The 25860-nt window shown below is 40.0% G+C and overlaps 1 protein-coding gene across 1 annotated transcript in view; it reads right to left on the bottom strand.

The window, feature by feature from the left end:
- The window catches only part of LOC127008189 (pinopsin-like), an 80708-nt gene that overhangs the window by 33232 nt on the left and 21616 nt on the right, over positions 1-25860 (bottom strand). The window contains exons 2-3 of the mRNA XM_050879878.1: positions 8583-8673; positions 1458-1603 (exon numbers count right to left, since the gene is read on the bottom strand). Of these exons, the coding sequence (XP_050735835.1) occupies positions 1458-1603; positions 8583-8673 (237 nt within the window). The remainder of the gene's footprint in view (positions 1-1457; positions 1604-8582; positions 8674-25860) is intronic.

Raw genomic sequence — 25860 nt, 5'->3', positions numbered from 1 at the left:
CGTTCCTCTTGACAATATGCACGAACCGTTCCTCTTGAAAATATTTAGCGTTCCTCTTGAAAATATGCACGAACCGTTCCTCTTGAAAATCTTGACCATTCGTGTTCCATCCTGACAGCATTCCTCTTGAAAACCCGAAGCATTCCTTTTGAAAACCTTATATACCCCTCTTGAAAACCTATAGCATTCGTTTTCAATCCTAGTTCACGTTCAAGCACCGTATTAACCCGAGCAGTCTGTAAGGTAATAGAACATTCACTCTACAAACAAACAACAACAATACCACGCACAGTCCATCCTCAGGTGCCGCTTTACGAACATCGGCCGTAAAAACGAATCGGTAATCCGCGAAGCAACTTCCATCGTGCGAATGTGCAAGAATCCATCATTATTCAAACCATAATTCCTGCGTGAACGCCAAGAGCTGTGAGGTGGAGGAAACACTAGAAGAGCAAGGAGGAGGAGGAGGAGGAGGAGGAGGTGGCCGTGAAACCTGAGAACTCTCTATCCGCTGAAGGAGAGACGAGGAGGAGGAGGAGAGAGGGAGAGAGGAAAGTAAAGAGGCACTTAAAGAGAGCAAGAGAAGTGACATAAATTGATGGAAGGAGGAGGAGGAGGAGGAGAAGGACGAATAGAAAGATCAAACGAGCAAGGAAGAGAACACAGTGAAAGGGGGAAAGAGACAGAGAGAGAGACGGAGACAGACAGACAAGCAGAAACAGAGACAGACGAACACACTGGCAGACACACAAATACACACAGAGACAGACAAAGAGGAGCATCAAAGCCGTATGTCAATGAAGTGCTCGCTGCTGCTTGTATAATGCTTGGCTTGTGAGGTTAATGGAGGGAGGACTCGATGCAGGAGACTAGACTACAAACTTCTTCAATGTTATGCTTCTGGGGCGATGGATGGGGAAGTGGTTAATGTGAAAGAGCTTATGGTGAGTAATGGAGAGGGTGAGTGAGAGAATGGGGTGAGTGAGAAAGAGCATATGGGTGAGAAAGGGAAGGTGATGGATGAGAAAGAGAGGTAGATGAGTGAGAAAGAGATGATGGATAATAAATGTGGACAGGTTAGGTTGGGGTGGATGAAAGATGGGATGTGGAAATATAGGAATAGGAAGTGTAATTGATTGGTTGATTGATTGATTAGGTGACTGACTGATTGACTGAATGGTTTGATAAGCGAAGGATTGATTAATTGATTGACTGTTTAGTATATTCATTGATTGTGTGATCGATTGAGTGTGTGATGGATTGGTTGATGGATTGACTGATTAACTGACTGACGCAATGATTAAATAAATGAGCGAATGATTGATTAACTAACAGACTGATTAACTGAGCTACCATGTCCATCATTCCCGACGCCTTTCCCGTAACACTTCCCTCTCATGCACCTTACCCCATCCCCCCCTATATACCACTCTGACACACAGCACTCACGCACTCACCTTCCACGTAGCCGTACTCCGCCCAGCCGTAGATAGGCCCCGACACTTCGATGAGCAGCAGCACGAGCACGCCACACAACAGCACGTTCAGGTTGAGCAGCGAGAACGTGAGGGAGTGTTCGTGCGGCGAGGCGAACTTGATGTACCTGGGGAAGACGAAGGAAACCCGATTAAATACAAGTTGGTTTGACACACCTGAGACTGACGAAGGAAGGAAGGCAATCAAGTACAGGTGTTTAGGTGTGTAATTAGTGGAATGTTGGCTGTTTTTTTACTTGAGGTTTAAATTTATGGACGGGAAGGGTTAAAAAGGATGTTCATATTTTAAGTTTAGTGAAGGAAGAGTTTGTTTAGGAACTCCCCAACGAAGATAAATACATTGGAAAGGTTGAGTAGATATCGATTTTCTTGTTTTATTATTTTGTTCACTTCGTTTATTTTTTATAAGGGAAAATACATGGAATTCCTTAGAGAGAGAGAGAAAAGTGTACATATAACGAATTATTTTTTTGTGATGTTAAATGTTTTCGTTCCTTTTTTTTTCTCTTCAAAGGAAAATAAATAAACTTGTAATTCGTTATAAAAAAAATCGAAACTTGAAATATGGAAAAAAATAGAAAAAAAAAAAGCAAAACGTAGACCGATTGTTTTCCTTTCGCTGTTTATCAATCTCTCTCTCTTTTTTTTTTCACCTCGTTATGGCTTACTTGAAAAGAGGAAGGAACAACAACAGAAATCTCCAGGCATCCAATAAGAAGTTGTGGAAGTTTGGAGTATTTCTAGAATTCTTAAAAGGAGAGTTGTTAGATGTTTGTTTATCAGATCCAGAAGCTGAGAGAGAGAGAGAGAGAGAGAGAGAGAGAGAGAGAGAGAGAGAGAGTGAGTCTGCGTGTGTGTGTGTGTGTGTGTGTGTGTGTGTGTGTGTTTGGCAAGCGGCGGCATAGATGGTCGTCGTAATTGTATTTAGTCTGTCTGTATACAAATGACGCGTGACTTGGCTCGTGTGACCGCGGATGAGACGTGTATGTTTTGTAAAGGAGGAGGAGGAGGAGGAAGCGAAGGAAGAGGAGGAAGAGGAAGAGGAAGAGGAGGCGGAGGCGACAGTGGAGATGAAAGATTATGAAGACGGGTAAGCAGGTCGGTCGGAGGTATAGGAAGTTGGATAGGTAAGCAAAGAGGCAATATGGTTAGGAATAGCAGGCAGGCAAATAGAAAAAAGGTCAGACAGGTACACAGGTAGATAATAAGCTTAGGAAATGTAGTAGACAGGGAGGTAAAAAAAAAGTTAGAGAGGTAGGCAGGCAGGTAATGGAGCGAGGAAGGTAAGCAGAAAGGTAAAACAAGTAATAGGTTAATGTACTGATGTAATGACAGGTAAGGTAATAGGGGTTGACAGGTGTACAGGTAGGGAATGAGACAAGCAGGTAAACAGGTAGGTAGGTAGATAGGTAGGTAGGTGGGGTAAGCAGGTAGACAAGTAGGTAGGTAAAAAAGCCAGGCAGGTAAGTAGGTAGGTAGGTAATGAGATAAGCAGGTAAACAGGTGGGTAGGTAGGTAGGTAGGTAGGTAGGTGGGGTAAGCAGGTAGACAGGTAGACAGGTTAAGTAGGTAGGTAAGAAATCCAGGCAGGTAAGTAGGTAGGTAGGTAATGAGGCCAGACAGGTAGGTAGGTTTGTAGGTGATAAAGCCAGACAGGTAAGCAGTAAAGTAGGCAGGTAAACAGTAGGCGGGTAGTAAGCGGATATTAAATTGTTAGAATCGGTACAGAGAAACGGGCTTTTTTTTCATAGCGGGCATTTTTTTTTCATAGCGGGCATTTTTTTTTTTTTTCATAGCGGGCATTTTTTTTTTCATAGCGGGCATTTTTTTTTTCATAGCGGGCTTTTTTTTTTCATAGCGGGCATTTTTTGCATTATTGTTTTCTTTTTTTTTACGCCCTTGAACTGTCTCCTCTGCTGTAAAAAACAAAACAAAAAAAAAACAGGTAAAACAAGCCAGGTGTGTAGGCAGATATGAGCCGTTCAATCATAAGGGGATCATTTTTGCCTCCCACACGAACGGTATCACGTGACTATACTGTTCCCCGCTACCCCACGCCCCCCCTGTCCCCCTATCCCCCCGCCGTGTGAATATTGAGGGCAGTATCGCTATTTCTGGGCTCCCCGGGGCTCCTCTCTGGGTCTCTGGCTGGCGGGGCTTATGGGACTAGGGCGGAGGCGGAGCGGGGTGGCGAAATGAACCTCTTAGGGCTGCAATGTGGGGTTGGGCTCTACCTGTTAATGATACTCCGTTTTGCTTTTGCCTTCTAATTGCTGTTTTTTTGGGCACCTCTTTTTTTTTTGCATTGTTTTGTTTTTGTTTTTTCCTGTAATGCTCCTCTGTTTTCCTTTTTTTTTTTTGGTGTGTGTTTTTTGCTTGTTTTTTTATTCTGTCGTGTTTCTGTTTTTTTTGGGGGGGACCTTTTTTTGGCACCGTTTTTGTTTTGTTTTGTTTTCCTCTAATGCTCCTCTGTTTTCCTTTTTTTTTTTTTGGTGTGTCTTCTGTTTGTTTTCCGTTCTGTCGTGTTTATTTTGTTTCGTTGCTGCACGTTTTAGTTTTTTTGTCCTTTTTGCAGTGTTTTAGGTTTTCTTCAAAGCTCCTGTTCTTTTTTTTTTTGTGTGTGTGTATGTATGTCTGTATGGATGCCTCCTAATCTTTTTGGGTTTCGTCAATTTTTAGTTTTCTTTTTTTCTCGCTTCCTTTTCCATTTAATTAACGTCATGCACTTCATTTTATCTATCTATCCGGACATAAAGACCGACAGACAGACAAATTCAGATAGACAGATACAGATAGAGAGGCAGAGGGACTTATTAGCGATTCTCTGATTAATCAAGCCATCAGTTTCATTTTTCTCCATCATATTAATTTTGTTCCCTCTGAAATCACAGTCACACTTTTTCATTATATTGTTGAATCTCTTTATTAACTTTCAGAAATACCATTGTTAGTGACTGATTAATTACTTCATCATTTTCATATTTACACTTATTTTTGTTCCCCCTGAAAGCGCAATATCACACTTTTTTATTCTATTGTTGGATCTCTAGTTTTCTCCCGTCAACACCACCTTATTGGCACTGGTTGGTCATATTAATAGTTTCTTCTTTGTCACATGTATTCCCCCTATTGAAGGCGCAATGTCATACTTTTTCATTCTGTTGTTGGATCTCTAGTTTTCTCCCGTCAACACCTCCTTATTGGCACTGGTTGGTCATATTAATAGTTTCTTCTTTGTCACATGTATTCCCCCTATTGAAAGCGTAATGTCATACTTTTTTCATTATATTACTGGGGCTTTTTTCTCACAGTAACACTTTCTTATTGGCATTGATTGATGGGGTAAATAGTTCCATCTTTTCTTCCTTTATTTTCCTTTCTGAGAGCTCATCGGCACACTCTTTCATTACATTCATTACATACAAGGCCTTTCCTTTTAATTCTTTGGCCCGGAGCAACACCTTTTAATTGGCACTGATTGATGAAGTAAATAATTTCACCTTTAGTTCCTTTTTTTGTCCCTTCTGAGAGCTCGCCGGCACACTCTTTCATTACATTCATTACATACAAGGCCTTTCCTTTGGCCCGCAGCAAAACCTTTTAATTGGCACTGATTGATGAAGTAAATAATTTCATCTTTAGTCCCTTTTTTTGTCCCTTCTGAGAGCTCACCGGCACACTCATTACATTCATTACATACAAGGCCTTTCCTTTTTTTTCTTTGGCCCTCAGCAACACCTTTTAATTGGCACTGATTGATGAAGTAAATAGTTTCATCTTTAGTCCCTTTACTGTCCCTTCTGAGAGCACATCGTCACACTGTTTCATTATATTGTTGGAGTTCGCGTTTCTCTTTTCTCTTTGGCCCTCAGCAACACCTTCTATTTGGCACTGATTGATGAGGGAAATAGTTTCATCTTTTCTTCCTTTATTGTCCTTTCTGAGAGCGCACCGGCACACTCTTTCATTACATTGTTGGACTTCTCTTTTCTCTTTTCCCTTTGGCCCTCAGCAACACCTTGTTAACGACGCTCCGATTGACGAAGGAGAGAGTTTCTTCTTTGTTCCTTTTACTGCCCCTTCTGAGAGTTCAACGTCATATTCTTTCATTACATTGTTGGACCTCTCTCTTCCTCGTAGCAACACCTTGTTAGCGATACTCCCGTTGATGAGGTAAATAATTTAATCTTTGCCCCTCTTATTGTCCCACCTGAGAGCCCATCGCCACACTCTTCCTCTACATTGCTGGGTCTTGTTTGATGTTTTGTTATTAGTTAGTGGCCTAAACTTTGTAATCATCAGCTGCTACAGACGATCTCGGAAGTCCTGTTGCTGTCATTGGTTAGTTTTCGGGTGTCAATAAGAGCATAGCGTTGGATTCTGTCACAGGTATATGAGTAGATCTTCCTTTGAGGCTGTTAGTGGCCACAACGTACAGGAATTGGCTGTTATAGATTCTCACACAGTTAAAAGTTATCGTGAGTCATTGGTTGATAGGGTCACACTTTTTGCACTTTTTTTCTTTGAGAGAGAGAGAGAGAGAGAGAGAGAGAGAGAGAGAGAGAGAGAGAGAGAGGCAAAGAATAAAAGAAAAATAATAAGAAGAAAAGAGGAAATGAAAGAACGAAAGAAAGAGTAACTGCAAGAAAGGAAAAGTTTGTAATGAGAAAATAAGAATAAAACTAAATTGAGAGAGAGGCAAAAAAGAAAAGAGAAAATAATATAGAAAAATGGGATTGACGTACAAATAGACATAGATAAATAGAGAGACAGCTTGTTTCATCTCATTCATGGTTCCATTTCTTATGTCCTGAGATCTGGAATTTCGAAACTGGAAAAACATAGAGATAAAGATAGGTAGAGAAAAAGATAGATAGATAGAAAGAGATGTTTGTGTTCTCCATTTCATTCTTTTATCGTCCTTATGACCTTGAAATTTTAAACTTGGTGGACGTACAGAGAGAGAGAGAGAGAGAGAAACTGGGAGGAAGGACAGAAATAAAGATAGAGAGCGAAATACAGATAAATAGTTAGAAAAGGAGATGGTTTGTTTTTTCTCATGTATTCTTTCTCCCCAGTGATCTTGAACCTCGACTCCCTCTGTAAACCTTGCCAGCATCCCTTATTGACACACTCGGGGTTAAAGAATACTTGAAGCTCGTCTCTGATTGGCCAATGCTTCGAGTCATTTGGGAGCGCTGATTGGACTGACGGACTTCGCTTTCCTGCAGTTTAATTGACTTGTGTTTGTGTCGCCTGAGTCTTCGTAATGACCAAAATCTTCTGGAGTCTGTGTCTTTTCTTTTCTACTCTCTCTCTCTCTCTCTCTCTCTCTCTCTCTCTCTCTCTCTCTCTCTCTCTCTCTCTCTCTCTCTCTCTCTCTCTCTCTCTCTCTCTCTCTCTCTCTCTCTCTCTTTATTTTCCCATTTCCCTTTCTTCCAGTCATTTTTTCTTTCGTTCTTTTGTTTCTTCTTTTCTTCTTCTTCGAATGGTCTCTTTTTTTTCTTTCAATTACGTCGTTGCTTGTTGATCAGTGTGTGTGTGTGTGTGTGTGTGTGTGTGTGTGTGTGTGTGTGTGAGTAAGAAATGAGAAGTATTACGGGTCCCATTTTGGCTCAATCGCTGCACGTAAATCTTCAAGTGTGTGTGTGTGTGTGTGTGTGTGTGTGTGTGTGTGTGTGTACTCTTGCTCTCTCGCTTTCTCCACGGGGTACATTCAGTCCTTCTTAAGCAACATTCACTAAAGTCACGTAAAGTCAGAGTGTTAAAGCATTTGCAAGTTCTGTTTAATTATTTCTTCACAACTTACTAATGCATATATCCATCTATCCACCTGCAGAGTCACCTATTCAAATCCTATCCACAAACAGGCATAATTTTCATATCTGTCTACCTGTGTATATCTGTCTATCTCATCTTTTGATCTGTCTGTTTGTCTGTGTGTCTGTCTATGTCTCATCTATCTATCTGTCTGTCTGTCTTTCTATCTGTATGTGTCTACCTCACTGTCTGTCTATCTGTGCCTCCAGTTATTGCCATTATGTGTTGAAGCGTGTGTGTATAGATACTTTTTAATTACCGTATCGGAAAGCGCTTTAGCTAATCACCTGTAAAATATTGATGGAGTTCAGAGGCGACTTACTACAGGGCAATCGACCTTAAGTGGACTGTGGATACATGTAATTAGCGACATGGAGGTGGGAAGGTAAAGGTGTGTGTGTGAAAGGGGAAAGGGGTTGGAGGAGGGAGAAAGGGAGAGGTGGAAGGAGGGAGGGAAGGAAGGAAGAAAGGAAGAAAGGGTGGAAGGGAAGGAGGGAGGGATAAAGGGAAGGAAGAAAGGAAGGGAAAGTGGAAGGAAGGAATGAGAGGAGGGAGGGAACGAAGGAAGGAAGGAAGGAAGGAGAGGAGGGAGAGGAGGGAGGGTGGGAAGGTGGGAATGAGGAAACAGCAAAGAAGGAAGGAAGGAAGGAAGGAAGGAAGGGAGGGAGGGAGGGAGAGAAGGAAGGAAGGAAGGAAGGAAGGAGAGGAGGGAGGGTGGGAGAGAGGGAGGGAGGAAACACGCAAAGAAGGAAGGAAGAAAGGTAAAAAAAGGAAAGGAAAAGAAAAATAGGCTGGAAGGAAGGAAGGAAGGAAGGAAGGAAGGAAGGGAGAAAGAGGGAATATTAAAGGGTGATGATGACCAGCCATTAAAGAGCAAATGAGGGTAGGAAGGAAGGGAGGGAGGAAATATGGATAAAGAAGGAAGAAAAAAAACACGAAAGAACAGAACGGCTGATATTTTTTTTCCTCATTAGCCTTAACAACCTTCAATAAACAGTAATTAGGGGGGAGTGACCTGAAAATGGGCCCTGAGTGTGTGTGTGTGTGTGTGTGTGTGTGTGTGTGTGTGTGTGTGTGTGTGTGTGTGTGTGTGTGTGTGTGTGTGCGTGTGTGAGGTGGTGTGGCTTTTCTTTTCTTTTTCTTTTGTTTCCTTTTGTTTTATTTTGGTTTGGTTTGTTTTCTTTTCCCCTGTTTTGTTTTTGTGTTGATTAGTTTGTTTTGTTTGTTTGTTTGTTTGTTTGTGTGTGTGCGTGCGTGCGTACCCACCTCTCCAGCGCCAGCAGTGTGGTGTACCAGAGGGACAGCAGGCACAGCAGGTTCAGCAGAAAGCCTTGAACCTGACACAGCGACCCGTGACCTGTAGGGGAGAGAGAGGTCAGGTTAGGTCACGTCAGATCAGGTCACACACAAAAAAAATATATACATTCAAATTACATAACAAATAATTAAAGTAGTCGTGTAGTGAAGGAAGAAAAGGGAGGAAGGAAGAATAAGGAAGAAAGAAAATACGAAAGAGGGGAGGAAAAACAGAATAGAAATGCTGATATGTAAGAATGTAAGAGATATGACACACACACACACAAAAAAAAAAAAAAGATGGAACGGCTGATATGTAAAAAATGGAAGAGATATGATAATGTAACCTCCCCCCCCCGCCCCCCCCCCCCCCACACACACACAGACACCTGTTGGCCTCCTCTTCCTATTCTCTTGCATCAGCGCCGTCTCGAATGTCACTTAGTCACACCATGAATCGCAATGAGAGACTGGGGGTTATCTCTCTCTCTCTCTCTCTCTCTCTCTCTCTCTCTCTCTCTCTCTCTCTCTCTCTCAGAATGGTTTATAGTTTAGTTTCTTTTCCTTTTATGGAGGTTGATTCGTCTTCTTTCCTCCTCCTCCTCCATTTCTTTCACATCATCCTCTTTTTATTGTTTTTGCTCCACTTTTGTTATCCTTTTTTTTCTACCTGGCTATTTTGGTTCTCTTTTTACACCCTCGTCACAGTGTAAAGTATTATGCATCCCTCTTACTCCTTCCCCATTCTCCTCCTCCTCCCTCTCCTTCTTCTTCTCTTTCTTCTTTTTTTTGTTCCTTTTCTCATTCTCATCCCTCTTACTCCTTCCCCCTTCTTCTCCTCCTCCTCCTCCCATTCTTTTTTGTTCCCTTTCTCATTCTCATCCCTCTTACTCCTTCCCCCTTCTCCTCCTCCTCATCCCTCTCCTTCTCTTTCTTCTTTTTTTTTGTTTTGTTCCCCTTCTCATTCTCATCCCTCTTACTCTTTCTTCCTCTTCCTCCTCCTTTCCTCCTAATCGTTTTTCTTCACCTTTTCCTCTTTCCCCTCCTTCTCCTTTTTCCTTCTCCATCTATGTTTAGCACTTTTATTACTGTTAGTATTGTTGTGGTTATTGTTATTATCATCATTGTTATTTTTATCATTATTTTATTGCTTTTTCTTTTGCTTCCTCCTCGTTATCATCATTATTATTTCTATCATTACATTATCGCTTATTCTTTGACTTCCTCCTCCTCGTCTTTTTCCGGGAGTTAAGAGAAATAATGGTTTCAATAATTAAATAATGCCCCACGCAGCTCCTATTAAGAAAACGGCTTAGACTACTTCACATAATTAAGAGGAAAAGGAAAAAGGTTCGAGAGTTCATTCTACGTAAGTCAAGTCAACTCCTCACACGCCTTTTCCGACCGAGAGAACTGAGCCTTGGCGGAGGTGCGTGAGGCTCTCCTAATGCGACGCTGCCTCCCTAACTCTCGTAAATCCTCTTCTCTGCAACTTTTCTCGCCTCGTAATTTGCTGCTTGTTTCTCTTCGTGCCGAGTTCGAGGAAGACGGAGGGAGGGAGGGAAGGTGAGAGGGAAAGGGGAAGAGGAAGAGGGAAGGGGAAAGAAAGGGAGGGTTTAATGAGGAGATAGAGGGATGAAGGGAGGGAGGGAGGGAGGGTGAGAGGGAAAGGGGAAGAGGAAGAAGGAAGGGGAAAGAAAGGGAGGGTTTAATGAGAAGGAGATAGAGGAGAGAAGGAGGGAGGGTGAAAGGGAAAGGGGGAAGAGGATGATGATGATGATGATGATTATTGGATCGTTTGGTCTTGGTGCCGCAACTCTAAGGTCATGTGGCGCCGGATAAAACAAACTAATTAATTAAAAACAAGGTGGGAGGGGAAGATGAAGAGGAAAGAGGAAAGATGGAGGGTGTAGTGAGAAGGAGAGAGTGAGGGAGAGGTAAGCAGGGATGAAGGGAGGGAGGGACAGGGAGTGGAGTGAGAGGGAAAAGGGAAAGAGAGGGAGGGTGGATTGAGGAAAGAGTGAGGGAAAGGTAAGTAGGGATGAAGGGAGAGAGCAACAGGTAGTGGGGTGAAAGGGAGGCAGAGGAAGAGAGGAGAAAGAGAGGGCGAAGGAGAGGGAAGCAGGTTTGAAGGGAGGGATGAGAGGGAGACAGAGGAAGAGAGAGGGAGAAAGAGAGGACGAAGGAGAGGGAAGCAGGTTTGAAGGGAGGGATGAGAGGGAGGGAGAGGAAAAGAGAAGGAGAAAGAAAGGGCGAAGGAGGGGGAAGCAGGGATGAAGGGAGGGATGAGAGGGAGAAAGAAGAAGAAAGAGAGGACGAAGGAGAGGGAAGCAGGTTTGAAAGGAGGAATGAAAGGGAGACAGAGGAAGAAAGGAGAGGGAGAGGGAGGGAAAGAGAGAGAAAGAGAAGGAGAGAAAGAGAAACGAGTGGGCATTAAAGTTAATCTCCTCAATACATTTCCTTTTACAACCACCGCCACCAATACCACCACCATTATTATATTGTTATTATTATTATTATTATTATTATTATTATTATTATTATTATTATTATTATTATTATTATTATTATTATTATTATTATTATTATTATTATTATTATTATTATTATTATTATTATTATTATTATCATCCTTATTATTTTCAGCTTCTATTAATTAAGGACCCAAATGAACCCCTTGTCCTCCTACCCCATTAATTTTGTACCATCACCTAATTCCCAGTCATGGTACGCTCTCTCCCTCCCCCTTCTACCTCCCCCCCCTCTCTCTGACTGGCGGGTACCGAGAAAGGATTAAGCCCACATTCGCAAACATTTCAAGGCTTACACACCCACATTCGATAAGGCTTTTCTAGAGGTGGTGTTAGTATTCCTATGGGTAGTTTTGTGAGTCTAGTGATAGTTTGACAAGGCTTCTGCGCCGTGAACGTAAAAAAACCCCACTCATAGGAACCCTTTGGAAATATTTGCGAGTGATGTGAAAGCCAAAAGTGTGTGACAATAAGGGTCTTTTTTTAACAGCAAAGGAGACGGCTCAAGGGCAACAAAAAGGGTGTAGGAAAAAAAAGCCCGCTACTCACCGCTCCCATAATAGACAAAAATAAAGAGTGGTCAAAATAGAGGTCAATTTCGTGTGGAGAAGCTTAACCTTTCTTCTCTTGTCCTTCATCTGCTTCATATTTTCCTTCCTTCCTCATTTTAGTGCATGCTGGGGTTGACAGAAGTGGGCGTGGCTTGGATGCTGGGTTAACAAAAGTGGGCGTGGCTTATATGTCAAGGATGTTTGAATGGAATATTACACCACCACCACCACCACCACCACCACCATCACCACCACCACCAGCACCACCATCTTCATCATCACCAACCTTCACCACTCCATAGCTTCTCTCTTGATTCCCCTCGTAGTTAACTTTCGCTCTCAATCACTAACTCTTCTTCTTCTTCTTCTTCTTCTTTGGGTGTGTTCAGGAAATGGTATCGTTATCGTCCTGGTCATCGTCGTCGTTTATTTTTATTTTTTATCTTTCGTGTTTGTTCGGTTTCGTGATGTTTGCTTTGTGGGGGAGACGAAGTGATGAGGTTACGAGGCGAGTAAATATTGTAGATTGAGAAAAAGGACAGGAATTGAGGTAGGAAGAGTGAAGAGGAAGGGAGACAGAAAGGGAAGGAAAGAAAGGCAGAGAGAGAAAGTAAGAAAGAAAGGGGAAATAGGAAGGGGTTAAGGGAGGAAGAAGGAATAGAAAAAAAAGAAAGAAAGGGAAAAAAGGAAAGGGTTAAGGGAAGAAGAGGAAAAAGAAAGAAACAAACATAGAAACAAAGGAACAAAGAAATAAATAAAAAGAGGAAGAAGAGAAAAAGGAAAGGTTGGGTACGGAAGAGGGAAAATAAAGAAAGAGAACGAGGGAAAGAAAGAAAGAAAGAAGGAAAGAAAGAAAGAAAGAGGGAGAGAAAAGAAACGAAGGAGAGCGTTCAGGAAGATAGTTGAAAGAAGAATGCAAAGAGAAAATAGAGAGATTGAGGGAGGAAGAAAGAAAAGATAAATAGAAAGAAGGAAAGAAAGAACAAAAGAAAGAAGGAAAAAAGGAAAAAGAAAGAACGAAACAGAGGAAAAGAAAAAGAAAGAAAGGAAAGAAGGAAAAATGAAAAGGGAAAGGAGAAGAAGGAAAGAACTGCCTAAGAAAAAGGGAAAGGAGAGAAAAAAGGGAAAGAAAAGAGTGGAATGAAGAATGAAAGAAAAGAGAATAGAGGAGAAACATGATATAAAAGGAAAGATAGGATTGAGGAAGGAAGGAAGGAAAGGAAAAAAAGGAAGGAAAGAAGGAAGGGTGTTAGGAAGGAAATGAAAAAAAATAACATGGCTGAAGGAAAAGAAAGGGAAAAATTTGAGTGAAGGATAAGGAAAGGATGAAGTGAGATAGAAGAAAGAAAATATTGTGAACTAGAGTGTAAAGAACAGTGGCAAAGGAAGTGAGAAAAGAGTTTAAGAGAGAGAGAGAGAGAGAAATGAAGACCAAGGAATTGATTCTCTCTCTCTCTCTCTCTCTCTCTCTCTCTCTCTCTCTCACGCCTCCGCTTCCCGGTAAGGCAAGAAAGGGTTTTGTTTTTATTTGAGCAATCTTATAATTTCTCGGGAAATTTAACAATAGACGCGACAGAGAGGGAAAACAAGAGGAGGAGGAGGAGGAGGAGGAGGAGGAGGAGAAGGTTATGAAAGGAGTGAAAGAGGAAAACGATAAAAGGGAAGATAGAGGATAAGAAGAGGAGGTAATAAAGAAGGAAGGAGTAAAGACTGGAAGACGAAAACGAGGAAGAGGAGAAGATTATGGAAGACGTGATATATGAAAACGATAAATGGAAAGATAAAGAAGATGAGAAGAGAAACCAATAACAAAGGATGAAGTGATAGAAAAAGGACAAGGGGAAGAGGAGGAGGAGGAGGAGGAGGAGGAAGACAAAGAGGAGGAAGAGAAAAGGAGAAGAAAGGAAAGATAGATAGGAATGAGAAGAGAAACCAAGGAAGAAGGAGTGATAGAAAAAGGACAAAGAGGAAGAGAAGGAGATGGAGAAGAAGGAGGAGAAGGAAAATGCGGAATGTGTGAAAGAAGAAAACGTCAAAAGGAAAGATAGAGAATAAGAAGAAAAGGAAATAAAAAAGAAAAGAGAATGAGAGAAGGAGAACAAAGGGTAGTGGAGAAAGAAGAAAAGGAAGAAAAGGAGGAGATAAAGAAGATAAAGAAAATGGAGGAGAAATCATAATAAAAAAAAGATGAAGAAAACTCCTCAGCCAAAGTTTTTTTTATGTCATCTTGTTTATATGTTTTTTTTGCGAGTCATCTTTGTCGTGAAGGAAATAAATAGCAAGAATAAATAGCAAGAAGAATAAATAAAGAATAAATAGCAAGAATAAATAACATATAAATAGCAAGAAGAATAAATAGCAAGAAGAATAAATAGAAGAATAAATAGCAAGAATAAATAACATATAAATAGCAAGAACAATAAATAGCAAGAATAAATAGCAAGAAGAATAAATAGCAAGAATAAATAGCAAGAAGAATAAATAGCAAGAATAAATAGCAAGAATAAATAGCAAGAAGAATAAATAGCAAGAAGAATAAATAGAAGAATAAATAGCAAGAATAAATAACATATAAATAGCAAGAACAATAAATAGCAAGAATAAATAGCAAGAAGAATAAATAGCAAGAATAAATAGCAAGAAGAATAAATAGCAAGAATAAATAGCAAGAAGAATAAATAGCAAGAATAAATAGCAAGAAGAATAAACAGCAAGAATAAATAGCAAGAAGAATAAACAGCAAGAATAAATAGCAAGAATAAATAGCAAGAAGAATAAATAGAAGAATAAATAGCAAGAATAAATAATATATAAATAGCAAGAATAAATAACATATAAATAGCAAGAATAAATAGCAAGAAGAATAAACGGCAAGAATAAATAGCAAGAATAAATAGCAAGAAGAATAAATAGCAAGAATAAGTAGCAAATAAATAGCAAATAAATAGCAAGAAAATCAGGTCACTCGAGTCTCAGCTGCGTCAGGAATCAGTCACGGGGTTGTCTTGTTTATTTTTTTCTTTATTTTCTTTACTTATTATGATTATGTATTTTCCCTTTTTTCTTGATCTGCTTTTCTTCTTTTTCTTTATTTTTCTTTTTTCTTAGTCAATCATTATTTTCGCCTCTGTTTTAGTTCTGTCTTCTTTTTCTTTGTCTTTTTCTTCGCCTTTTTCTTCGCGTTCTTTTTTTTTTTTTTTTTGGTTGTTGTTCTTCTTCTTCTCGTCCCGTCCTCCTCCTCCTCCTCCTCCTCCTCCTCCTCTCGTTGCAATTGCGTCCTCCTTTAAACTTCAAATTTAATATACATACATCCTCCTCCTCTACCTCCTCCTCCTCCTCTACCTCCTCCTCCTCTGCCTCCTCCTCCTCCTAATTTCCTTCCTCCTTCACCAACTCCTCCCATCCCGACACGTGCACCCCCTCCCAATAAAAAAGAAGAAAGAAAAAAAACTAATAAAAATGCATGCGAGTGAGTGAAAAAAAGAAGAAAATTGAAATCAACATGTGTCGGAGAGGAGGAAGATGTGACTCCCAAATTTCACGAGATGAGAAAGTTGAAGAAGAGAGAAGGAATGGTGGTGGAGGTGGAGATGGAGTGGTGTGGAGTGAGGTGGAGAGTGTGGAAGGAGGAGGAGGAGGAGCTGAAGTAATGATATGTGGATGAAGAGTGACGCAGGAAGAGTGGAAGAACTTGCAGGAAGACGTGGAAGGAATATCGATAGATAGATAGATAGATAGATAGGTAGGTAGATAGATAGATAGATAGAGAGAGAGAGAGAGAGAGAGAGAGATATGCAGAAATAAGAAAGAATATGTACGAACACACACACACACACACACACACACATATATAAACACTCACACACACACACACAGACACACACACACAAGCACTCACTTAACTGTTAATTAATTTTCCAGCGCGTATTTTTTACGATTCAATATTGGCATTTTAACTCGTTTTTATTTTTGTTATTTTTTTATGTTTCTCTTCCTCCTCCTCCTCCTCCTCCTCGTAATTTCCATCTTTTTAATCAACGGCACCAACTTTTCCGTTTTCAAAAATTTGTTTACTTAAAAATGGTCACAGTTATATATAAAAAAATAGGCATAAGCGAATTGGGGATCCGATATATTTTTACCTCAATATCCAATTCGATTTTTTTTTCATCTCATTTATTACTTGTTTTTTTGTTTTATTACGCGATTTGACTTAGTATAAAATTTACGTATATTCATCCCCCCCTTACCCCCCTTCGTCTGAACCTTCCTCCCCCTCCCCCCGTCCCCCCAGGCTGGCATCCCCTTCCTCCTCCTCCTCCTCCTCCTCCTCTTCTTTCATTTCGGTTGTCACTAAATCTTCCTCCTCCTCTTCCTCGGGTGACACTCCCTCATTTTCCTTCTCCCTCGGTTTTCACTCCTCCTCCTCCTCCTCCTCCTCCTCCTCCTTCTCCTCCTCCTCCTCCCTCTTCTTCCACTCCTCCTCCTCTTCTGTACCCTTCTTTCACTCTTTCCTTCTCTTCCCTTCTCCTCCTTCTACTCCTCTTCTTCCACTCCTCCTCCTCTTCTGTACCCTTCTTTCACTCTTTTCTTCTCTTCCTTCCTCCTCTTCCTCCTCTTCCCTCAGCTGACACTCCTTCCTCCTCCTTCCTCCCTCTCTCGTTTTACACTCCTCCTCCTTCTCCTCCTCCACTTTTTTTTACCCGGCTTTCATTCTCTCCTCCTCCTTCTCCTCTACACTAGTCTCCTTCTCCTCCTCCTCCTCCTCCTCCTCCTCCTCCTCCTCCTCCTCCTTCACCAAAAAGTACTCCAAACTCTCACCCGATTGTCCCTTCCTCTCTCCTCTCCCTCGCCTAACCACACGTTCTTTTATTTCTTCTTTTGTCTCTCCTCTTCTCTCCTCTCCCTCCCTCCCTCCCTCCCTCCCTTCCCCCCTTTTTTCTCTCTAATTAAACTTTCATTTTCTCTCCTCTTTTGGTCTTCTGTAAACATCACTTTCTTTCTTTCTCTTTTTATTTCTCTTTTCTTTCTTTTTCTCTGTTTTCTTTCTTTTTTTGTTTAACGTCTTTTTACTTTTTTTTTGCCTTTTATACGTTTATTTTTTTTCTTTCTTTATTCATTTATTTGTTTCTCCTTCATTACTTCTTTCTTTCTCTATTGTATGTCTTCTCTCTCTCTCTCTCTCTCTCTCTCTCTCTCTCTCTCTCTCTCTCTCTCTCTCTCTCTCCTCTCCCTCCTCCCTTCCCCCTCTTCCACACTGTTTTCTCCTTCCTTCTCTCTCCCTTCCTTCCCTGTCCCTTCCCTCCTTCCCTCCTTCCTCCCTTCCCTCCCTTCCCTCTCCTTCCCCTCCCCTTCCCTCTCCCCTTCCCTTCCCTTCCCCTCCCCTTCCTTCCTTCCCTTCCTTCCTTTCCTTCCCTTCCTTCCTTTTCTAATCCTCTTCCTCCCTTCCTCCTCCTCTTCCTCTTCCTCCTCCTCCTCCTCAGTATTGCTTTTTTTTTTACACACACACACACACACACACACACACACACACACACACACACACACACACACACACACACACACACACTCACACAACGTTCAGTCTTCCGTGAACTAACTTTCCCCTGTCTCCCTTTTTATTTAATTTTATTTTGAACATTTTTTACCATCTTTATTTTTATTGTCAAACTCATCGGATATTTTTCAACCATTTTTACCTTTTTTTTTTACTCTGTTCCCTCTGTTGCATCCTCCTCTTCCTCCTCCTCTTCCTCTCCTCTTCATTCTCCTCCTTCTTCTCTCCTATTCATTCTCCTCCTCCTCCTCTTTTGTTTCTATCTTTTCCTCCTCTTCCTCCTTCTCTTCCTCCTCCTTTCAGTTCTCCTTTCAGTCCCCTTCCACCTCCTCCTGTCTTCTTCCTTCTCTACCTTTTCCAGTTCTTCCTCCTCCTTCTCCTCTCCTCCTCCTCCTCCCCTCTTCATTCTCCTCCTTCTCCTCTCGTCTTCCTTATCAACCTTTTCCTCCTCCTCCTCCTCCTCTTCATCCTCCTTTTCCCTCTACTTCAAGAATACGTGTAACTTTTTTCCTTTTTCTTTTTTCCTTCACTGACCACAAAGGACTCTGCTATTTGAGGGAAGTTGTTATAAGCCTTTTTCTCCGCCTCTGTGCACCGTCCACATTGACTTTTGTACGTTCGCAGCGCCACCAACGGCCTTGTAGAGAACCACTGCCCTGTACGTAGGTGGGCCGTAGGCGTAATAGGTCAGGGCGTGGGGGAAATATTAATGTTTTCTGTTTTTATTTTGTTATATCTGTTCATGCTGACGTTTGGTTGATTTCTGTTCTGCTTTTTTTATTATCTTTTACTCCTTGTTTCCTACTTTCTTTCCTTTATTTCTCGTTTTTTTTTATATTTTTCCTTCTTATTTCTTTCCTTTCTATCATCTTCCTGTTTTTGCTTTTCATCATTCCGTATTTCCTTCCTTTCTTCCTTCCTTTATGCTCCTTTTTTCAACATTTTCCCTTCATCTTTTTTCCTTTCTTCCATCTTTCCGTTTCTGCTTTTCATCATCGCGTATTTCTTTTCTTCCTTCCTTTATGCTCCTTTTTTTAACATTTTTCCCTTCATCTTTTTTCCTTTCTTCCATCTTTCCGTTTTTGCTTTTCATCATCGCGTATTTCTTTTCTTCCTTCCTTTATGCTCCTTTTTTTAACATTTTTCCCTTCATCTTTTTTTTCCTTTTTTCCATCTTTCCATTTTTGCTTTTCATCCTTTCGTATTTCCTTCCTTTCTTCCTTCCTTTATCCTCCTTTTTTTAACATTTTTCCCTTCATCTTTTTTTTCCTTTTTTCCATCTTTCCATTTTTGCTTTTCATCCTTTCGTATTTCCTTCCTTTCTTCCTTCCTTTATCCTCCTTTTTTTAACATTTTTCCCTTCATCTTTTTTTTCCTTTTTCCTGCTTTCCGTTTTTGCTTTTTCATCATGCCGTATTTTTTTTCTTCCTTCCTTTATGCTCCTTTTTTCTACATTTTCCCTTCATCTTTTTTTTCCTTCCTCAATCTCTCCGTTTTTGCTTTTCATAATTTTCTACTTCCTTCCTTCCTTCCTGTCTTTCTTCAGTCTCCTTTTCTTTCCCTCTAACTTTCCTTCCTTTCCTCGTTCCTTCCGTCCTTCCTTTCTTCTTTCTGTCACGCATTCCTTCCATTTCTTCTGTTTGTTTTTTTTCCTTTTTTGCTCAGGACTGTCACCGCCTTGGCCTTTACTTTAACTTTGCTCTTCTCTGACATATTTTTTCTTAGTCAAGTCAGTCATTTTTCTGCTTACTTTCCCTCTCTCCTTCTTTCTCCTCCTCCTCCTCCTCTTCCTCTGTTTTCCTTCTTGTTGTTTCTTCTCCTCTCTCTCTCTTTCTTACTCTCTTTCTCTCTCTTCCTCTCTCTCTCTCTCTCTCTCTCTCTCTCTCTCTCTCTCTCTCTCTTGCTCTCCCGTTATTTTTTTTTTTTTTGCCCATCCCATTTTTCTTTCCCCTTCGCCTCCGTGCACACACACACACACACACACACACACACACACACACACACACACACACACATGCCTTATTGACCTCCTCGCTGTGTAAAGGCGCCACACGGTCACACATTTTGGGAGAGAGAGAGACGTTCCTCCGTGTTCTGACTTTCAATTAATCCTTAAAAGACAATCTCCTCCTCCTCCTCTACCTCCTCTTCCTCCTCCTCCTCTGGCCCTGTTCTCCCACAGATATATCTTCCTATGATCCAACCACTCTCTCTCTCTCTCTCTCTCTCTCTCTCTCTCTCTCTCTCTCTCTCTCTCTCTGTGTGTGTGTGTGTGTGTGTGTGTGTGTGTGTGTGTGTGTGTGTGTATTGTTTATGTCTGGTTTCTGCGTCTCTCTCTCTCTCTCTCTCTCTCTCTCTCTCTCTCTCTCTCTCTCTCTCTCTCTCTCTCTCTCTCGACGTGGAAAATGCTGATAAAAGAAGAATAAGAACAAAAGCGGAAAAAAAAACAAAAAAACAAATACTCGAGAGGAGACGACAAAGAGAGAGAGAGAGAGAGAGACGCAGAAGCCAGAATTAAACATTACACACACACACACACACACACACACACACACACACACACACACACACAATAAACACAAAAGGCAGACGAAACGAGGCGATTCAGAGCACGAGAAATCAGACAAAGAGGGAGACGAAAACAAATAGCAAGAAAGGAAGAAAAATAAATAGAAAGAGAAAAGAAAAAAAGGAAGAAAGGAAGAAAGAAAGAAACAGGGAAGGAAGGAAAGAAAGGAACAGAGAAAGAAAGACAGAAAGACAGAAACGAAGAAAGAAAGAAAGCAGAAAGAGAAAAGGAAGAAAGAAAGAGAATGACAGACTAAGAAAGACAGAAATAGAGAAAGGAACAGGAAAAGATAGAAAGAGAAAGAAAGAAAGAAAGAAAGAAAGGAATGAAGAAAGAAAGGAAGGGAGGCAGGCAGACAGGACGGGGCTGCGGAGATAACACGAAGTGAAAAAGAAAGAAAACTGAATCGTCATTAGCATTACACATTTTCTTTGGTCATGTTCTGTTAAAGACCTTACCTCCCTTCCTCGGCACGGAGAGAGAGAGAGAGAGAGATTGTGTGTGTGTGTGTGTGTGTGTGTGTGTGTGTGTGTGTGTGTGTGTGTGTGTGTGTGTGTGTTAATGAGACTGTAAGATTAATTCATAATTAATTTCAAACTAAAAGTGATGTAATTCTCTCTCTCTCTCTCTCTCTCTCTCTCTCTCTCTCTCATGGTTGTAGAAGAAGTAGTAGTAGAAGTAGTAGTAGAAGTAGTAGTAGTAGTAGTAGTAGTAGTAGTAGTAGTAGTAGTGGAAAAAGAAATAAAAAAAGGAGAAAGAAAGACAGAAACAGAGAAAGAGAAGGAAACAAAAAAGAAAGAAAGACAAACAGGGAAAGACAATGACAAGTAGTAGTAGTAGTAGAAGTAGTAGTAGTAGTAGTAGTAGTAGTAATTTGTATAGATGCCAAGATACATTATTCCTTTCTCTTTATTTACAAACAAACATAAAAACAAACATAAAAATAAATAAAGAGGCGCCGAGGGAGAATAACGTAGAGGGAACCTTGAGCATTAATTCACTTAAGCCTAACGTTTGTCTTTTCTCTAAATGGGTCGACTGTCAACCCGCCGCGTGTGACCTTACTGCCTCCATTATTGATATTATTATTATTATTATTATTATTATTATTATTATTATTATTATTATTATTATTATTATTATTATTATTATTATTATTATTATTATTATTATTATTATTATTATTATTATTATTATTATTATTACTATTATTATTATTATTATTATTTGATTCTCTCTTGCTCTTGTTCTTGTTTTCTTTTTGTTTTTTCTTTTTTTTCTGCGTCTCTCTTTTCTTCTTTTTTTGTCTTCTTGCTTTTTATCTTCTTCCTCTTCTTGTCTTCTTGTTCTTGTTCTAATTGTTCTTCTTTTTCTTCTTCCTCCTCCTCCTCCTCATCATCATCTTCTTCTTCTTCTTCTTCTTCTTCTTCTTCTTCTTCTTCTATTTCTTCTTCTTTTTCTTCTTCATTTTCTTCTTCTTCTTCTTCTTCTATTTCTTCTTCTATTTCTTCTTCATTTTCTTCTTCTTCTTCTTCTTTTTCTTCTTCATCTTCTACTTCTTCTTCTTCTTCTTCTTCTTCTTCTTCTTCTTCTTTTTATCATTATTATTATTATTATTATTATTATTATTATTATTATTATTATTATTATTATTATTATTATTATTATTATTATTATTATTTGCTTCTCTTCGCCTTCCAGATACATAAACAACAGGGGCCGTGACGTCATCGTGGACTCGCGCGCTGATTGGCCGGATCTGAGTTAAGAGGGACGGGAACCACCAATGGGCAAGTGGATGAGCTGCGTTCGTTTTCTTCTTATATTAAATTTTCTTCTCCTCCTCCTCTTCCTCTTCTTCCTCCTCCTTTTCTTCTTTGTCCTTATTCTTCCTCCTCCTCCTCAGTATCAATTTTTATTTTCCTTTTTTCATCCTGTTTTCACTTCTCATTTTCTTCCTTGGTCTTCTATGTCTCCTCTTCCTCTTCTCTTCTTCCTCTTCCTCTTCTTTGTCCTTCCCTCTTCCTCCTCCTCCTCCTCAGCGTCTTCTTTGCCTATTTCATCATTTTCTCCTTCCTCTTCTCTCTCTCTGCTGTTCTGTACCTTCTTCTTCTTCTTCTTCTTCTTCTTCTTCTTCTTCTTTTTTTTTTCTTCTTCTTCTTCTTCTTCTTCTTCTTCCTCTTCTATGTCCATCCCTCTTCCTCCTGCTTCTCCTCCTCTTCTTTACCTTTTTCATCCTTTTCCTCCCTTTTCTATCTCACTGGTCTTCTATATCTCCTCCTCCTCCTCCTCCTCCTCCTCCTCCTCTGTGGTAATCAATACGCCTCCCCCTTCTTCTCCTCCTCCCTCCCTACTCCTTCTTCTGAAATGACTTCCGTGGGCAACTCACCATCTGCCCTCTCTTCCCTTCGAATATTACTCCTCTTCTTCTTCCTCCTCCTCCTCCTCCTCATCTTCCTCCTCCTCCTCCTACGGCTCCTCCTCTTCATCTGCTTTCTTTCTTCTCTTTCTATGTCTTCTCCTCTTTCTTTTGGTTCTCTTTCTCCTTTCCTCTTCTTCCTTCATTTCTTCTTTCTTCTTCTCTTCTCTCTTTTTCTTTTCTTCCTCTTCCTTCTTTCCCTCTTGCTTTTCTTTGTTCTCTTCTTATTTTCTTTTCTTCCTCTGTCTTTTTCTTGTCTTCCTCCTCCTCTTCTTCCTTCTCCTCTTTCTTTTTCTTCTCTTCCTCCTCTCCTTCCTCTTCTTTCTTCTCTTTCTTTTTCCTTTTCTCTTCCTCCTTCTCCTCTCCCTCTTCCTCTTCTTTCTTCTCCTCCTCTGTCTTCTTTTTCTCCTCCTCTTTCTCCTCCTCGTCTTTCTTTTTTTTTCTCTTTTCTCCTTAGTCCGTTTTTCTTCTCGTTTCTTTCTCTTCGTTTCTCTTCCCTTCTACGTACATGATTTTCCCTTTTCTTTTTTATCTTTTTCTTCGGCAACTTTTCTTCCTCGTCGCTCTATATTCATCAACTCCTATTTTCCCTTACGTCATATTTTTTTTCCACTTTATTTCTGTCTTCATTTTTTCTTCAACTTTTTTTAGGCTCCACCTCCTCATCCTCTTCCACAACCCACTTTTTCTTCACCCTCAGCCCCAATTCTTTTTGTTTTCTTCTTCATATTATTTTTTTCTTCCCTCCTAATTTAATTACACTGACTTTTCTCACTTTCCCTTTTTTGTATCTCTCTTCCTTCTTTTCTTGTTTCTTTCTTCCTTTTTTCTTCAGCATTTCCACTCCTTTTCCTTCTTTTTTTCTTTTATCTCTACTTCCTCTTTCATACTTCTTTCACTTTCCCTTTTATTCTTTTTTGCTTTCTTTCTTCTTTTCTTGTTTCTTTCTTCCTTTTTTCTTCAGCATTTCCACTCCTTTTCCTTCTTTTTTTCTTTTATCTCTACTTCCTCTTTCATGCTTCTTTCACTTTCCCTTTTATTCTGTTTTGCTTTCTTTCTTCTTTTCTTGTTTCTTTCTTCCTTTCTTCTTCTCCGTTTCACTCCTTTTCCTTCTTTTTTTCTTTTTTTCACTACTTCCTCTTTCATACTTCTCTCACTTTCCCTCTTATTATTTTTTAGCTTTCTTCCTTGTTTTCCTGTCTTCTTTCCTTCTTCCTTTCTTCTTCAGCATTTCCACTCCTTTTCCTTCTTTTTTTCTCTGCTTCCTCTTTCATAATTTCTCTTGTCAGTTTTCTTTCCTCGTAATCGTTTCTCCCATTCTTGTTTTTCTTCTTTTCTTTCTTGTTTTCCCTCCGGTTTCATTTCCTGTCTTCTTTGACACTTTTCTGCCTCCTCCTCGTCTTCGCTTTTTTTTCATTTCCTCTTCTTCCTCATATCTTTTCCCTAATTCCCCTTTTTGTCTTCTCTTTTGGCTGATTGTCTTCTTTTTTTCTACTTCCTCCTCCTCCTCTTCCTCCTCCTTCTCTTCTCCTATCTTTATTTTCTCTTTCCCTCAACCTTTTATATATTTTAATCTTTGTCTTTTCCTTCTCCTCATTTTCCTTTATCTTTTTTTCTTCCTCCTCCTCCTCTTCCTCCTCCTCCTCCTTCTCTTCTCCTATCTTTATTTTCGCTTTCCCTCAACCTTTTATATCTTTTAATCTTTGTCTTTTCCTTCTCCTCATTTTCCTTTATCTTTTTTTCTTCCTCCTCCTCCTCCTCCTCCTCCTCCTCCAGAATATTGACCTCTTTCTGTCCTTGTCGCCCTAAAGCCTCACTTCTTCATACTATTTTTTTCCATGTATTATGCCTCTGATGTTTTTTTCCCCATTTTTATTTTCATTCTAGAGGAAAAAAAAAGTTCCCCATCTCCTCGAAGAACTTCTGGCATGTTTTTCCTCTTCTTTTGTTGCGGGTTAGTGAATTCCGAGTATTTATGTGTGTGTGTGTGTGTGTGTGTGTGTGTGTGTGTGTGTGTTAACTTTCTATCCATCTTTTATCCACTTGCCTTAACCTCCCCATCACTATAATTAAATTTCTCTCTCTCTCTCTCTCTCTCTCTCTCTCTCTCTCTCTCTCTCTCTCTCTCTCTCTCTCTCTCTCTCTCTCTATAAACTGAAGCTTACAAAGAGAATAAATTAAGCTCTTAGGCAAGACTTAAACACACACACACACACACACACACACACACACACACACACACACACACACACACATAAAAAAAACAGTATACCCAATTCCTTTCATCACGCAAATGGAAGGATACATGGCCGGGAACTGAATGTGTGTGTGTGTGTGTGTGTGTGTGTGTGTGTGTGTGTGCGTGTGCGTGTGCGTAGGAAGAAGGAAAAAAATAACACTTCCACAAGCCTTAACTTTTCTCGTTAATATATCAACAAGATTTACGAAGCCTATTTTTTTTCTTCTTTTTTTACATTTTTCCTCAGCCTTATACTCAGCCTTATTCTCAGCCTTATATTATCACCCTTATACTCAACCTTATATTCTTAGCCTTGCACTTTCAGCGTTATATTGAGCCTTAAATTCTCAACCCTATACTCTCAGCTTTATATTGAGCCTTATTCTTATCCTTATATTCTCAGCCTTATATGTCAACCTTATATTCTCAATCTTATTCTCACCCTTATATTTTTACCCATAACATAAGGAAAACAACATTAGGAGAAAGATGGGACAGAGAGACAAAGAGACGGAGAGGAAGAAAGAGAGAATGAACACAGAGAGAAAGACAGACATTTAGATAGATAGATGGATAGATAGATAGATATGAAAGGAAGTAAGAGATAAATAAAAAGGAAAAGAAAGAAAGGAAGGAAAGAAGGAAGAAAGCAAGGAAAGAAGGTAGGAAGGTAGACAGGAAAGCAGATAGACAAAATAGACAGACAGACAGATAGATAGATAGACAGACAGACAGAAAGAAAAAAAGAAAGAAAGAAGCAAGAAAGAAAACGAACGAAAAATGAGAGAAAGAAGAAAGAAAAGAAAGAAAGGAAGGAAGGAAGAAAGCAAGGAAAGAAGGTAGGAAGGTAGACAGGAAAGCAGATAGACAAAATAGACAGACAGACAGATAGATAGAAACACCACTGAGGGCGTTCGCTAGAGGGGACTGTCGGTATACTACAAGGCCGGAAATATTAATGGAAAAGCTTACTATATCCTCGTATCTCAAGGTATTGGCTCTCGTGAAGGTGGAAAAAAGACTCGGTTCAGTACGTTTTCTTTCTCTGGTTTTGTTTTTGTTTTTCGGGGTTTATTGTATTTTTTTTTCTCAGTGCATCGTTTTCTTGGGTATAAGTGGGTTTAGTGTTTTCTGTTTTGTTCTGTTTTGTGTTTTGTTTTGTTTTTATTTCTCGAGGATTTTGTTTCGATTTTTGTTGTTGTTGGAAATTTACACGCAAGGAAGGATGGGAGGGAAGGAGAGATGAAGGTAGAAAGAAAGGAAGGGAGAAAGGAAGGAAGGAAGGAAGAAATGCAGAAAGGAAGGAGAAAAGGAAGGAAACCATGAAGGAGGGAAGGAAAAAAAGACAGAAAAAATGAAAAATAGGAAAATACAAAAAAAGG

This window comes from Eriocheir sinensis, chromosome 37 (genome assembly GCF_024679095.1).
Source record: "Eriocheir sinensis breed Jianghai 21 chromosome 37, ASM2467909v1, whole genome shotgun sequence".
Classification (NCBI taxonomy): domain Eukaryota; kingdom Metazoa; phylum Arthropoda; class Malacostraca; order Decapoda; family Varunidae; genus Eriocheir; species Eriocheir sinensis.
The sequence above is the reverse complement of the archived record's forward strand: the minus strand, read 5'-3'. Positions and strand labels throughout refer to the sequence as shown.